Raw genomic sequence first — 17,261 nt, 5'->3', positions numbered from 1 at the left:
TAGTGGCAGTAGTTGGGGTCTCTCTGTTGCCGGGTGACTAGTGGCAGTTGCTGGGGTCTCCCTGCTGCCGGGTGACTAGTGGCAGTTGCTGGGGTCTCTCTGTTGCCGGGTGACTAGTGGCAGTTGCTGGGGTCTCTCTGCTGCCGGGTGACTAGTGGCAGTTGCTGGGGGTCTCTCTGCTGCCAGGTGGCTAGTGGCAGTTGTTGGGGTCACTCTGTTGCCGGGTGACTAGTGGCAGTAGCTGGGGTCTCTCTGTTGCCGGGTGGCTAGTGGCAGTAGCTGGGGTCTCTCTGTTGCCGGGTGACTAGTGGCAGTAGCTGGGGTCTCTCTGCTGCCGGGTGGCTAGTGGCAGTTGCTGAGGTCACTATGTTGCCGGGTGACTAGTGGCAGTTGCTGGGGTCTCTCTGTTGCCGGGTGGCTAGTAGCAGTTGCTGGGGTCTCTCTGTTTCCGGGTGGCTAGTAGCAGTTGCTGGGGTCTCTCTGCTGCCGGCTGTACATAGGATGGATGTAGAAGAGCATTTCTACGTTCAGTATGGACAGGAGCTCCTCAGACTATTCAGGTATGTCTCCCTGTGCCTCTGTGTGCCTGTCTCATTGTGTCTATAGCAATTAATCATATACAGAGTCTCTGTCTGTCTCGCTCGCTCTGTCTCTGTATTGCTCGCGCGCTCTATCTCGCCAGCTCTGTCTCTCTGTCTATCGCTACAGCGAGGGTGATTGTGCTCCGGGTGACGGATCCAGCAAGGAAGGGAGAAATTGGGGCGATCACCCCCCTGTAATAGAGAGACAGCCATGAGTGTAGTAGTCGGGCAGCTTGCCTGGTAATGATGCTGCGGGCAGCGTTGGGCAGGGGGTGAGCCGCCCTATATTCCCTATAACATGGGCGCACATACACCCTAGGGTTCTCTTCTGTCAGAAACCAATGACCCTACAGGTATGTGTTCTGGAGCACCCAAAGGAAACTCACGCAAACGTGGGGGAACATACAAACTCTACATAGATGAGCTATGACCTCAGTCTGTGAGACAGTAATGCTGACCACTATGCCACCATGCCGCCATCTATTACTATCCAGCAATCATCCATTTCCCTCCGTATCATCTCTCTTGTCTCTTGTGCAGGAAATTCCCTCCTAGACATGAGGAACCTCAGTCTGTGAGACAGTAATGCTGACCACTATGCCACCATGCCACCATCTATTACTATCTAGCAATCATCCATTTCCCTCCGTATCTCTTTTGTTCCTTGTGCAGGAAATTCCCTCCTAGACATGAGGAACCTCAGTCTGTGAGACAGTAATGCTGACCACTATGCCACCATGCCATCTATTACTATCCAGCAATCATCCATTTCTCTCCGTATCTCTTTTGTTCCTTGTGCAGGAAATTCCCTCCTAGACATGAGGAACCTCAGTCTGTGAGACAGTAATGCTGACCACTATGCCACCATGCCGCCATCTAATACTATCTAGCAATCATCCATTTCCCTCCGTATCATCTCTCTTGTCTCTTGTGCAGGAAATTCCCTCCTAGACATGAGGAACCTCAGTCCCCGGCGATCCGGCTGCTGCACAGGAAGAGACAGGATCAGATGATGCAGAGGGCGCTGGAGGCGGAGAGAGGGGTAAGAGTGTCCGCAGACGGGTGATGAATCAGTGCGGGACCCCTGGGACCCCCCTCCCAATGTATGACCTCACACTTGGAGGCACTTATCAGCTTTATTTAGCCAGTAAAGATGTCATTTTTCAGGTGATTTTCTCTAAAAAGCTCAATTATGGGATATTTATGTAGAACATGTATTTGGGGTGTTTGTTACATGGGAAATTTGTCTTTAAACTTACACATGAGAGTTACAGGCGTTTCTCCAATATATTTTAAACTTGCTTAAAAACAATCACATTACAGACATGTTCCGTCTCCACAAGTAATGTACAGGCAGAACATGGGCATGTCAGTCACACACACACACAGAACATAGGCATGTCACAGTCACACACACACAGAACATAGGCATGTCACAGTCACACACACACAGAACATGGGCATGTCACAGTCACACACACAGAACATGGGCATGTCACACACACAGAACATGGGCATGTCACAGTCACACACAGAACATGGGCATGTCACAGTCACACACACACAGAACATGGGCATGTCACAGTCACACACACAGAGAACATGGGCATGTCACAGTTACACATACAGAACATGGGCATGTCACAGTCATACACACAGAACATGGGCATGTCACAGTCACACACACAGAACATGGGCATGTCACAGTCACACACACAGAACATGAGCATGTCACAGTCACACACACACACAGAACATAGGCATGTTACAGTCACACACACACACACAGAACATGGGCATGTCACAGTCACACACAGAACATGGGCATGTCACAGTCACACACACACACACACACACACACACACACACACACACACACACACACACACACACACACACACATGGGCATGTCACAGTCACACACACACACACTGAACATGGGCATGTCACAGTCACACACACACACAGAACATGGGCATGTCACAGTCACACACACAGAACATGGGCATGTCACAGTCACACACACACACAGAACATGGGCATGTCACAGTCACACACACAGACACACACAGAACATGGGCATGTCACAGTCACACACACACACAGAACATGGGCATGTCACAGTCACACACACACACAGAACATGGGCATGTCACAGTCACACACACACAGAACATGAGCATGTCACAGTCACACACACACACAGAACATAGGCATGTTACAGTCACACACACACACACAGAACATGGGCATGTCACAGTCACACACAGAACATGGGCATGTCACAGTCACACACACACACACACACACACACACACACACACACACACACACACACACACACACACACAACATGGGCATGTCACAGTCACACACAGAACATGGGCATGTCACAGTCACACACACACAGAACATGGGCATGTCACAGTCACACACACAGAACATGGGCATGTCACAGTCACACACACAGAGAACATGGGCATGTCACAGTCACACATACAGAACATGGGCATGTCACAGTCACACACACACACAGAACATGGGCATGTCGAAGTCACACACACACACAGAACATGGGCATGTCACAGTCACACACAGAACATGGGCATGTCACAGTCACACACACAGAACATGGGCATGTCACAGTCACACACACACACACACACACACACACACACAGAACATTGGCATGTCACAGACACACACACACACACACACACACACAGAACATGGGCATGTCACAGTCACACACACAGAACATGGGCATGTCACAGTCACACACACACACACAGAACATGGGCATGTCACAGTCAAACACACAGACACACACACACACAGAACATGGGCATGTCACAGTCACACACACACAGAACATGTGCATGTCACAGTCACACACACACACAGAACATGTGCATGTCACAGTCACACACACAGAACATGGGCATGTCACAGTCACACACACAGAACATGGGCATGTCACAGTCACACACACAGAACATGGGCATGTCACAGTCACACACACACAGAACATGGGCATGTCACAGTCACACACACAGAACATGGGCATGTCACAGTCACACACACACACAGAACATGGGCATGTCACAGTCACACACACAGAACATGGGCATGTCACAGTCACACACACAGAACATGGACATGTCACAGTCACACACACACACACACACACACACACACAGAACATGGGCATGTCACAGTAACACACACACACACAGAACATGGGCATGTCACAGTCACACACACACACAGAACATGGGCATGTCACAGTTACACACACACACAGAACATGGACATGTCACAGTCACACACACACACACACACACACAGAACATGGGCATGTCACAGTCACACACACACACAGAACATGGGCATGTCACAGTCACACACACAGAACATGGGCATGTCACAGTCACACACACAGAACATGTGCATGTCACAGTCACGCACACACAGAACATGGGCATGTCACAGTCACACACACAGAACATGGGCATGTCACAGTCACAAACACACACACAGAACATGGGCATGTCACAGTCACACACACACAGAACATGGGCATGTCACAGACACACACACACACACACACACACAAAACATGGGCATGTCACAGTCACGCACACACAGAACATGGGCATGTCACAGTCACACACACACACAGAACATGGGCATGTCACAGTCACACACACACACAGAACATGGGCATGTCACAGTCACACACACAGAACATGGGCATGTCACAGTCACACACACAGAACATGGGCATGTCACAGTCACACACACAGAACATGGGCATGTCACAGTCACACACACAGAACATGTGCATGTCACAGTCACGCACACACAGAACATGGGCATGTCACAGTCACACACACAGAACATGGGCATGTCACAGTCACAAACACACACACAGAACATGGGCATGTCACAGTCACACACACACAGAACATGGGCATGTCATAGACACACACACACACACACACACACAAAACATGGGCATGTCACAGTCACGCACACACAGAACATGGGCATGTCACAGTCACACACACAGAACATGGGCATGTCACAGTCACAAACACACACAGAACATGGGCATGTCACAGTCACACACACAGAACATGGGCATGTCACAGTCACACACACAGAACATGGGCATGTCACAGTCACACACACAGAACATGTGCATGTCACAGTCACGCACACACAGAACATGGGCATGTCACAGTCACACACACAGAACATGGGCATGTCACAGACACAGACACACACACACACACACACACACAGAGAACATGGGCATGTCACTTTACGGTGATCTGAGCAGCGCTGACACCTGATGAGGGACGATAGACAAGTTAGTTTAAAATGATATGGGTGCAGGGTGTGCAGTGCGGGGCCACCCTATAGATACGCCACTGAATCAGGGAGATTACTAGGCTCTTCAGGGAGTCGGGGAGTTTGCTGCTATATCAGGGAGAGCTTGCAGGTATTTATGTATTCAGCTCCTGAAAGAAGATCTGCAGCCGCGCCTAACCCCGGGCCAATCAGGACTCTGCTGCACGGGTACATTGCTAGGGCTGGCACCAGGGAGGAGTGGGAAGGAGAGATGTGGGTGAGGGGGGCACTGGGACTGCTGCACAGGTCTATGGTTAGTGCTGGCACCAGGGAGGAGTGGGAAGGAGAGATGTGGGTGAGGGGGGCACTGGGACAGCTGCACAGGTGTATGGTTAGTGCTGCCACCAGGGAGGAGTGGGAAGGAGAGATGTGGGTGAGGGGGGCACTGGGACTGCTGCACAGGTCTATGGTTAGTGCTGGCACCAGGGAGGAGCGGGATGGAGAGATGTGGGTGATGGGGGCACTGGGACTGCTGCACAAGTCTATGGTTAGTGCTGCCACCAGGGAGGAACGGGATGGAGAGATGTGGGTGAGGGGGGCACTGGGACTGCTGCACAGGTCTATGGTTAGTGCTGGCACCTGGGAGGAGTGGGAAGGAGAGATGTGGGTGAGGGGGGCACAGGGAGGAGTGGGAAGGAGAGATGTGGGTGAGGGGGGCACTGGGACTGCTACACAGGTCTATGGTTAGTGCTGCCACCAGGGAGGAGCGGGAAGGAGAGATGTGGGTGAGGGGGGCACTAGGACAGCTGCACAGGTCTATGGTTAGTGCTGTCACCAGGGAGGAGTGGGAAGGAGAGATGTGGGTGAGGAGGGCACTGGGACTGCTGCACAGGTGTATGGTTAGTGCTGGCACCAGGGAGGAGTGGGAAGGAGAGATGTGGGTGAGGAGGGCACTGGGACTGCTGCACAGGTGTATGGTTAGTGCTGGCACCAGGGAGGAGTGGGAAGGAGAGATGTGGGTGAGGGGGGCACAGGGACTGCTGCACAGGTCTATGGTTAGTGCTGGCACCAGGGAGGAGTGGGAAGGAGAGATGTGGGTGAGGGGGGCACAGGGACTGCTGCACAGGTCTATGGTTAGTGCTGCCACCAGGGAGGAGTGGGAAGGAGAGATGTGGGTGAGGGGGGCACTGGGACTGCTGCACAGGTCTATGGTTAGTGCTGGCACCAGGGAGGAGTGGGAAGGAGAGATGTGGGTGAGGGGGGCACTGGGACTGCTGCACAGGTCTATGGTTAGTGCTGGCACCAGGGAGGAGTGGGAAGGAGAGATGTGGGTGAGGGGGGCAACAGGGAGGAGCAGGAAGGAGAGATGTGGGTGAGGAGGGCACTGGGACTGCTGCACAGGTCTATGGTTAGTGCTGGCACCAGGGAGGAGTGGGAAGGAGAGATGTGGGTGAGGGGGGCACTGGGACTGCTGCACAGGTCTATGGTTAGTGCTGCCACCAGGGAGGAGTGGGAAGGAGAGATGTGGGTGAGGGGGGCACAGGGACTGCTGCACAGGTCTATGGTTAGTGCTGGCACCAGGGAGGAGTGGGAAGGAGAGATGTGGGTGAGGAGGGCACCAGGGAGGAGAGGGAAGGAGAGATGTGGGTGAGGGGGGCACTGGACTTGTCACACTGACATCAGAAGCTGATGAGGAGCAGTGACACCAGTGAGTAGGGTCAGGCTATAGATATACAGAGGAAGCAGCTTATGGTATGACTTGGAGCTCTCCGCTAGTGTATGGTGACATATCAGGTGCCGGGAAGTGGTGCCATGTATTGGGCGGCTGTGACGGTACACTCCGGGTACATAGTTGCAGCCCTAAGTGGGGTGAATATATTGTGGGCGATATAGGAGGTGACCCTTCAGGGCTGGAGCCCGGCGGCAGACACCTCCATTGTCTCCCATAGTTCCGCCCCTGGCGCAGATACTTTGCTTACGGCCACGCGCAGCCTCTGTGCTGTACCCGGTGTTATCTGCACCTTTCTGGGCTTTGGATTATTTCCTGGAAATAGGTTGTGATATGCGCGTTAAGTAAACTTGATACAGCCGCGAGCACAGTGGCGTTTCGGACGCGAATGACCAGTGGATCGCATCAAGCTTCACTACGCCTGTGCCGTGATGGTGCTGTGGCTCCGGTCGCAAAGGGGGTTTAGCCGCAGCCTGATAGTCGGGCTGCAGGTGTTTGGGACTGGAACAGGGGTGCACAAACTTCTAGTTACGGCACTGTTACCCAGGACCACCATGCCGGCTACAGAGCTGTCTCGGGGAAGCGGTAATAACTGGCAATACATATTCAGACAGATTTGGCTGCATTTGTTTATTCTTTTAAGGATTATACAGGGTACAAGTGTGACGGGAGCGATATCACAAGATGGAATAGAATCTCTATAATAATATGATGGTCATCTGTCCTGTCTCCATCATGCGGAATGACTCCCACCGCATTGGAACAGACCACCAGGAGGGGACTAGTCCAGTGGAGGCAGAGCGGTGGTAGGACGGAGGCAGAGCGGGGGTAGGACAGAGGCAGAGTGGGGGTAGGACAGAGGCAGAGCGGGGGTAGGACGGAGGCAGAGCGGTGGCAGAGCGGGGGTAGGACGGTGGCAGAGCGGGGGTAGGACGGTGGCAGAGCAGGGGTAGGATGGAGGCAGAGCGGGGGTAGGATGGAGGCAGAGCGAAGCCTGGGCCATATTACTATATGTATTGATGAGACATTAGAGTGTTGCTGTACACATGACATACAGTATGTTATACACAAAGTTATATCAGACACGGGGATACCACAGTGAGTATATGACGTGTAACGGCTGAACGCCTGACACCAGTGGTCTCCCAGCGGCACAGTGATCAGGGTGTGGGTGGTGAGGAGGTGGAAGGTTGGGGGGAATGTCGGGAGGGACAGAAGGGAGTAGGAGAATTGTCTCCCAACATTAAATTAACCCTTGTGTGTATGTGTGAGCACATGGCAGGGAATATATTATAGATAGATATGATTGTAAGCTCACCGGGGCAGCCTGATGTGAGATATTCTCTGTACAGCGATGCGGAATGTGTGTGCTATATAAATAACTAAATCACAGCATGAGGGTATGGAAAGGTATATTTGGGGGGGTATCTATCTCCATGTGCAAAGCACGGGATGGGGGTGCTGTGGGCCCCAGATCTATATGGCATTGTTGCAGCCTGGTATAGTAATATTCTCTGTATATGATGTGAAGCAGTAATGGCTGATGCGATCAGGGAGAGGGGAAGTAGCAGCCTCTCTGCGCACACTCCCTCCAGCGCATATTGGGGTTATATGATGAAGTTCCAGCCTCTCTGCGCACACTCCCTCCAGCACATATTGGGGTTATATGATAGCTCTGGCCTCTTCGCACACTCCCTCCAGCACATATTGGGGTTATATGATGAAGTAGCTCCGGCCTCTCTGCGCACACTCTCTCCAGCACATATTGGGGTTATATGATGTAGTTCCTGCCTCTCTGCGCACACTCCCTCCTGCACATATTGGGGTTATATGATGAAGTAGCTCCGGCCTCTCTGCGCACACTCCCTCCAGCACATATTGGGGTTATATGATGAAGTAGTTCCGGCCTCTCTGCGCACACTCCCTCCAGCGCATATTGGGGTTATATGATGTAGTACCGGCCTCTCTGTGCACACTCCCTCCAGCACATATAGGGGTTATATGATGAAGTAGCTCCATCCTCTCTGTGCACACTCCCTCAGCACATATTGGGGTTATATGATAGCTCTGGCCTCTTCGCACACTACCTCCAGCGCATATTGGGGTTATATGATGAAGTAGCTCCGGCCTCTCTGCGCACACTCCCTCCAGCACACATTGGGGTTATATGGTGAAGTAGTTCCGGCCTCTCTGCGCACACTCCCTCCTGCACATATTGGGGTTATATGATGAAGTAGCTCCGGCCTCTCTGCGCACACTCCCTCCAGCACATATTGGGGTTATATGATGAAGTAGTTCCGGCCTCTCTGCGCACACTCCCTCCAGCGCATATTGGGGTTATATGATGTAGTACCGGCCTCTCTGTGCACACTCCCTCCAGCACATATAGGGGTTATATGATGAAGTAGCTCCATCCTCTCTGTGCACACTCCCTCAGCACATATTGGGGTTATATGATAGCTCTGGCCTCTTCGCACACTACCTCCAGCGCATATTGGGGTTATATGATGAAGTAGCTCCGGCCTCTCTGCGCACACTCCCTCCAGCACACATTGGGGTTATATGGTGAAGTAGTTCCGGCCTCTCAGCGCACACTCCCTCCAGCACACATTGGGGTTATATGATGTAGTTCCGGCCTCTCTGCGCAGACTCCCTCCAGCACATATTGGGGTTATATGATGAAGTAGCTCTGGCCTCTCTGCACACACACCGTCCAGTACATATTGGGGTTATATGATGAAGTAGTTCCAGCCTCTCTGCGCACACTCCCTCCAGCACATATTGGGGTTATAAGATGAAGTAGTTCCGGCCTCTCTGCGCACACTCCCTCCAGCATATATTGGAGTTATATGATGTAGTTCCGGCCTCTCTGCGCACATTCCCTCCAGCACATATTGGGGTTATATGATGTAGTTCCGGCCTCTCTGCGCACACTCCCTCCAGCACATATTGGAGTTATATGGTGAAGTAGTTCCGGCCTCTCTGCACACACTCCCTCCAGCACACATTGGGGTTATATGATGTAGTTCCGGCCTCTCTGCGCACACTCCCTCCAGCACATATTGGGGTTATATGATGAAGTAGCTTCGGCCTCTCCGCGCACACTCCCTCCAGCACATATTGGGGTTATATCATGATGTCGTTCCGGCCTCTCTGCGCACACTCCCTTCAGCACATATAGGGGTTATATGAAGTAGTTCCGGCCTCTCTGCGCACACTCCCTTCAGCACATATAGGGGTTATATGATGAAGTAGCTGCGGCCTCTCTGCACACACTCCCTCCAGCACATATTGGGGTTATATGATGAAGTAGCTCCGGCCTCTCTGCACACACTTCCTCCAGCACATATTGGGGTTATATGAAGAAGTAACTCCAGCCTCTCTGCACACACTCCCTCCAGCACATATTGGGGTTATATGATGAAGTAGCTCCGGCCTCTCTGTGCACACTCCCTCCAGCACATATTGGGGTTATACGATGTAGTTCCGGCCTCTCTGCGCACACTCCCTTCAGCACATATTGGGGTTATGTGATGAAGTAGCTCCGGCCTCTCTGCACACACTCCCTCCAGCACATATTGGGGTTAAATCATGATGTAGTTCCGGCCTCTCTGTGCACACTCCCTCCACCACAAATTGGGCTTATATGATGATGTAGTTCTGGCCTCTCTACTCACAATCCCTCCAGCACATATTGGGGTTATATGATGAAGTAGCTCCAGCCTCTCTGCGCACATTCCCTCCAGCACATATTGGGGTTATATGATGTAGTTCTGGCCTCTCTGTGCACACTCCCTCCAGCACATATTGGGGTTATATGATGAAGTAGGTCCGGCCTCTCTGCACACACTCCCTCCAGCACATATTGGGGTTATATGATGAAGTAGCTCCGGCCTCTCTGCGCACACTCCCTCCAGCACATATAGGGGTTATATGATGAAGTAGTTCCGGCCTCTCTGCGCACACTCCCTCCAGCATATATTGGAGTTATATGATGAAGTAGCTCCGGCCTGTCTGCGCACACTCCCTCCAGCACATATTGGGGTTATATGATGTAGTTCCTGCCTCTCTGCGCACACTCCCTTCAGCATATATTGGGGCTATATGATGAAGTAGCTCTGGCCTCTCTGCGCACACTCCCTCCAGCACATATTGTGGTTATATGATGAAGTAGTTCCAGCAACTCTGCGCACACTCCCTCCAGCACATATTGGGGTTATATGATGAAGTAGTTAAGGCCTCTCTGCGCACACTCCCTCCAGCACATATCGGGGTTATATGATGTAGTTTCGGCCTCTCTGTGCACACTCCCTCCAGCACATATTGGGGTTATATGATGAAGTAGCTCCGGCCTCTCTGCACTCACTCCCTCCAGCACATATTGGGGTTATATGATGGAGTAGCTCCGGCCTCTCTGCGCACACTCCCTCCATCACATATAGGGGTTATATGATGAAGTAGTTCCAGCCTCTCTCCACACACTCCCTACAGCACATACTGGGGTTATATGATGTAGTTCCAGCTTCTCTGCGCACACTCCCTTGAGCACATATTGGAGTTATATGATGAAGTAGCTCCGGCCTCTCTGTGCACACTCCCTCCAGCACACATTGGGGTTATATAATGTAGTTATGGCCTCTCTGTGCACACTCCCTCCAGCACATATAGGGGTTATATGATGTAGTTCCGGACTCTCTGCACACACTCCCTCCAGCACATACTGGGGTTATATTATGTAGTTCCGGCTTCTCTGTGCACACTCCCTCGAGCACATATTGGAGTTATATGGTGAAGTAGTTCCGTCCTCTCTGCGCACACTCCCTCCAGCACACATTGGGGTTATATGATGTAGTTCCAGCCTCTCTGTGCACACTCCCTCCAGCACATATAGGTGTTATATGATGTAGTTTGGCTTCCCTGTGCACACTCCCTCCAGCACATATTGGGGTTATATGATGAAGTAGTTCCAGCCTCTCTGCGCACACTCCCTCCATCACATATAGGGGTTATATGATGAAGTAGTTCCGGCCTCTCTCCACACACTCCCTCCAGCACATACTGGGGTTATATGATGTAGTTCCAGCTTCTCTGCGCACACTCCCTTGAGCACATATTGGAGTAATATGATGAAGTAGCTCCGGCCTCTCTGTGCACACTCCCTCCAGCACACATTGGGGTTATATGATGTAGTTCGGCCTCTCTGCGCACACTCCCTCCTGCACATATAGGGGTTATATGATGTAGTTCTGGCCTCTCTGCACACACTCCCTCCAGCACATATTGGGGTTATATGATGAAGTAGTTCCGGCCTCTCTGCGCACACTCCCTCCAGCACATATTGGGGTTATATGATGTAGTTCCGGCCTCTCGGCGCACACTCCTTCCAGCAAACATTGGGGTTATATGATGTAGTTCCGGCCTCTCTGTGCACACTCCCTCCAGCACATATTGGGGTCATATGATGAAGTAGCTCTGGCCTTTCTGCACACACACCCTCCAGTACATATTGGGGTTATATGATGAAGTAGTTCTGGCCTCTCTGCGCACACTCCCTCCAGCACACATTGGGGTTATATGATGTAGTTCCAGCCTCTCTGCACACACTCCCTCCAGCACATATTGGTGTAAAATGATGAAGTAGCTCTGGCCTCTCTGCGCACACTCCCTCCAGCATATATTGGGGATATATGATGTAGTTCCAGCCACTCTGCGCACACTCCCTCCAGCACATATTGGGGATATATGATGTAGTTCCAGCCACTCTGCGCACACTCCCTCCAGCACATATTGGGGTTATATGATGAAGTAGCTCTGGCCTCTCTGCGCACACTCCCTCCAGCACATATTGGGTTTATATGATGTAGTTCCAGCCTCCCTGCGCACCCTCCCTCCAGCACATATTGGAGTTATATGGTGAAGTAGTTCCGGCCTCTCTGCACACACTCCCTCCAGCACACATTGGGGTTATATGATGTAGTTCCGGCCTCTCTGCGCACACTCCCTTGAGCACATATTGGAGTTATATGATGAAGTAGCTCCGGCCTCTCTGCGCACACTCCCTCCAGCACACATTGGGGTTATATGATGTAGTTCGGCCTCTCTGCGCACACTCCCTCCAGCACATATAGGGGTTCTATGATGTAGTTCTGGCCTCTCTGCACACACTCCCTCCAGCACATATTGGGGTTATATGATGAAGTAGTTCCGGCCTCTCTGCGCACACTCCCTCCAGCACATATTGGGGTTATATGATGAAGTTCCGGCCTCTCTGCGCACACTCCCTCCAGCACACATTGGGGTTATATGATGTAGTTCCGGCCTCTCTGCGCACACTCCCTCCAGCACATATTGGGGTTATATGATGAAGTAGCTCTGGCCTCTCTGCACACACACCCTCCAGTACATATTGGGGTTATATGATGAAGTAGTTCCAGCCTCTCTGCGCACACTCCCTCCAGCATATATTGGGGTTATATGATGAAGTAGCTCTGGCCTCTCTGCGCACACTCCCTCCAGCACATATTGGGGTTATATGATGTAGTTCCAGCCTCTCTGCGCACACTCCATCCAGCACATATTGGGGTAATATGATGAAGTAGCTCTGGCCTCTGTGCGCACACTCCCTCCATCACATATTGGGGTTATATGATGTAGTTCCGGCCTCTCTGTGCACACTCCCTCCAGCACATATTGGGGTTATATGATAGCTCTGGCCTCTTCGCACACTCCCTCCAGCGCATATTGGGGTTATATGATGAAGTAGCTCCGGCCTCTCTGCGCACACTCCCTCCAGCACACATTGGGGTTATATGGTGAAGTAGTTCCGGCCTCTCAGCGCACAATCCCTCCAGCACACATTGGGGTTATATGATGTAGTTCCGGCCTCTCTGCGCAGACTCCCTCCAGCACATATTGGGGTTATATGATGAAGTAGCTCTGGCCTCTCTGCACACACACCCTCCAGTACATATTGGGGTTATATGATGAAGTAGTTCCAGCCTCTCTGCGCACACTCCCTCCAGCACATATTGGGGTTATATGATGAAGTAGTTCCGGCCTCTCTGCGCACACTCCCTCCAGCACAAATTGGGGTTATATGTAGAAGTAGTTCCGGCCTCTCAGCACACACTCCCTCCAGCACATATTGGGGTTAAAAGATGAAGTAGTTCCGGCCTCTCTGCGCACACTCCCTCCAGCATATATTGGGGTTATATGATGTAGTTCCGGCCTCTCTGCGCACATTCCCTCCAGCACATATTGGGGTTATATGATGTAGTTCCGGCCTCTCTGCGCACACTCCCTGCAGCACATATTGGAGATATATGGTGAAGTATTTCCGGCCTCTCTGCACACACTCCCTCCAGCACACATTGGGGTTATATGATGTAGTTCCGGCCTCTCTGCGCACACTCCCTCCATCACATATTGGGGTTATATGATGAAGTAGCTCCGGCCTCTCTGCGCACACTCCCTCCAGCACATATTGGGGTTATATGAAGAAGTAGCTCCGGCCTCTCCGCGCACACTCCCTCCAGCACACATTGGGGTTATATGATGTAGTTCCGGCTTCTCTGCACACACTCCCTCCAGCACATATTGGGGTAATATGATGAAGTAGCTCTAGCCTCTCTGCGCACACTCCCTCCAGCACATATTGGGGTTATATGATGTAGTTCCAGCCTCCCTGAGCACACTCCCTCCAGCACATATTGGGGTTATATGATGTAATTCCGGCCTCTCTGCGCACACTTCCTTCAGCATATATTGGGGCTATATGATGAAGTAGCTCTGGCCTCTCTGCGCACACTCCCTCCAGCACATATTGTGGTTATATGATGAAGTAGTTCCAGCAACTCTGCGCACACTCCCTCCAGCACATATTGGGGTTATATGATGAAGTAGTTAAGGCCTCTCTGCGCACACTCCCTCCAGCACATATCGGGGTTATATGATGTAGTTTCGGCCTCTCTGTGCACACTCCCTCCTGCACATATTGGGGTTATATGATGAAGTAGCTCCGGCCTCTCTGCGCACTCTCCCTCCAGCACATATTGGGGTTATATGATGCAGTTCCGGCCTCTCTGCACACACTCCCTCCAGCACATATTGGGGTTATATGATGAAGTAGCTCCGGCCTCTCTGCGCACACTCCCTCCATCACATATAGGGGTTATATGATGAAGTAGTTCCAGCCTCTCTCCACACACTCCCTCCAGCACATACTGGGGTTATATGATGTAGTTCCAGCTTCTCTGCGCACACTCCCTTGAGCACATATTGGAGTTATATGATGAAGTAGCTCCGGCCTCTCTGTGCACACTCCCTCCAGCACATATTGGGGTTATATGATGTAGTTCCGGACTCTCTGCACACACTCCCTCCAGCACATACTGGGGTTATGTTATGTAGATCCGGCTTCTCTGTGCACACTCCCTCGAGCACATATTGGAGTGATATGGTGAAGTAGTTCCGTCCTCTCTGCACACACTCCCTCCAGCACACATTGGGGTTATATGATGTAGTTCCAGCCTCTCTGTGCACACTCCCTCCAGCACATATAGGGGTTATATGATGTAGTTTTGGCTTCCCTGTGCACACTCCCTCCAGCACATATTGGGGTTATATGATGAAGTAGTTCCGGCCTCTCTGCGCACACTCCCTCCATCACATTTAGGGGTTATATGATGAAGTAGTTCCGGCCTCTCTCCACACACTCCCTCCAGCACATACTGGGGTTATATGATGTAGTTCCAGCTTCTCTGCGCACACTCCCTTGAGCACATATTGGAGTTATATGATGAAGTAGCTCCGGCCTCTCTGTGCACACTCCCTCCAGCACACATTGGGGTTATATGATGTAGTTCGGCCTCTCTGCGCACACTCCCTCCAGCACATATAGGGGTTATATGATGTAGTTCTGGCCTCTCTGCACACACTCCCTCCAGCACATATTGGGGTTATATGATGAAGTAGTTCCGGCCTCTCTGCGCACACTCCCTCCAGCACATATTGGGGTTACATTATGAAGTAGCTCCGGCCTCTCTGCGCACACTCCCTCCAGCACATATTGGGGTTATATGATGTAGTTCCGGCCTCTCTGCGCACACTCCCTCCAGCACACATTGGGGTTATATGATGTAGTTCCGGCTTCTCTGCGCACACTCCCTCCAGCACATATTGGGGTTATATGATGAAGTAGTTCCGGCCTCTCTGCGCACACTCCCTCCAGCACATATTGGGGTTATATGATGAAGTTCCGGCCTCTCTGCGCACACTCCCTCCAGCACACATTGGGGTTATATGATGTAGTTCCGGCCTCTCTGCGCACACTCCCTCCAGCACATATTGGGGTTATATGATGAAGTAGCTCTGGCCTCTCTGCACACACACCCTCCAGTACATATTGGGGTTATATGATGAAGTAGTTCCAGCCTCTCTGCGCACACTCCCTCCAGCATATATTGGGGTTATTTGATGAAGTAGCTCTGGCCTCTCTGCGCACACTCCCTCCAGCACATATTGGGGTTATATGATGTAGTTCCAGCCTCTCTGCGCACACTCCATCCAGCACATATTGGGGTAATATGATGAAGTAGCTCTGGCCTCTCTGCGCACACTCCCTCCAGCACATATTGGGGTTATATGATGTAGTTCCGGCCTCTCTGTGCACACTCCCTCCAGCACATATTGGGGTTATATGATAGCTCTGGCCTCTTCGCACACTCCCTCCAGCGCATATTGGGGTTATATGATGGAGTAGCTCCGGCCTCTCTGCGCACACTCCCTCCAGCACACATTGGGGTTATATGGTGAAGTAGTTCCGGCCTCTCAGCGCACAATCCCTCCAGCACACATTGGGGTTATATGATGTAGTTCCGGCCTCTCTGCGCAGACTCCCTCCAGCACATATTGGGGTTATATGATGAAGTAGCTCTGGCCTCTCTGCACACACACCCTTCAGTACATATTGGGGTTATATGATGAAGTAGTTCCAGCCTCTCTGCGCACACTCCCTCCAGCACATATTGGGGTTATATGATGAAGTAGTTCCGGCCTCTCTGCGCACACTCCCTCCAGCACAAATTGGGGTTATATGAAGAAGTAGTTCCGGCCTCTCAGCGCACACTCCCTCCAGCACATATTGGGGTTATAAGATGAAGTAGTTCCGGCCTCTCTGCGCACACTCCCTCCAGCATATATTGGGGTTATATGATGTAGTTCCGGCCTCTCTGCGCACATTCCCTCCAGCACATATTGGGGTTATATGATGTAGTTCCGGCCTCTCTGCGCACACTCCCTGCAGCACATATTGGAGATATATGGTGAAGTATTTCCGGCCTCTCTGAACACACTCCCTCCAGCACACATTGGGGTTATATGATGTAGTTCCGGCCTCTCTGCGCACACTCCCTCCAGCACATATTGGGGTTATATGATGAAGTAGCTCCGGCCTCTCTGCGCACACTCCCTCCAGCACATATAGGGGTTATATGATGAAGTAGCTCCGGCCTCTCTGCGCACACTCCCTCCAGCACATATTGGGGTTATATGAAGAAGTAGCTCCAGCCTCTCCGTGCACACTCCCTCCAGCACAC

At 51.7% G+C, this 17,261-nt stretch overlaps 1 protein-coding gene across 1 annotated transcript in view; it reads left to right on the top strand.

Annotated features, from left to right (window-relative positions):
- The first annotated feature begins 501 nt into the window (after positions 1-501).
- Positions 502-17,261, top strand: part of LOC148433701 (coiled-coil domain-containing protein 42-like) — a 67,345-nt gene continuing 50,585 nt past the window's right edge. Inside the window, exons 1-2 of the mRNA XM_088465817.1 lie at positions 502-560; positions 1,518-1,623. Coding sequence (XP_088321943.1) covers positions 502-560; positions 1,518-1,623 — 165 coding nt within the window. The remainder of the gene's footprint in view (positions 561-1,517; positions 1,624-17,261) is intronic.

Source organism: Taudactylus pleione, unplaced genomic scaffold (genome assembly GCF_031769625.1).
Source record: "Taudactylus pleione unplaced genomic scaffold, aTauple2 ptg002162l, whole genome shotgun sequence".
NCBI lineage: Eukaryota > Metazoa > Chordata > Amphibia > Anura > Myobatrachidae > Taudactylus > Taudactylus pleione.
This window is presented reverse-complemented; position numbering and strand designations above follow the sequence as displayed.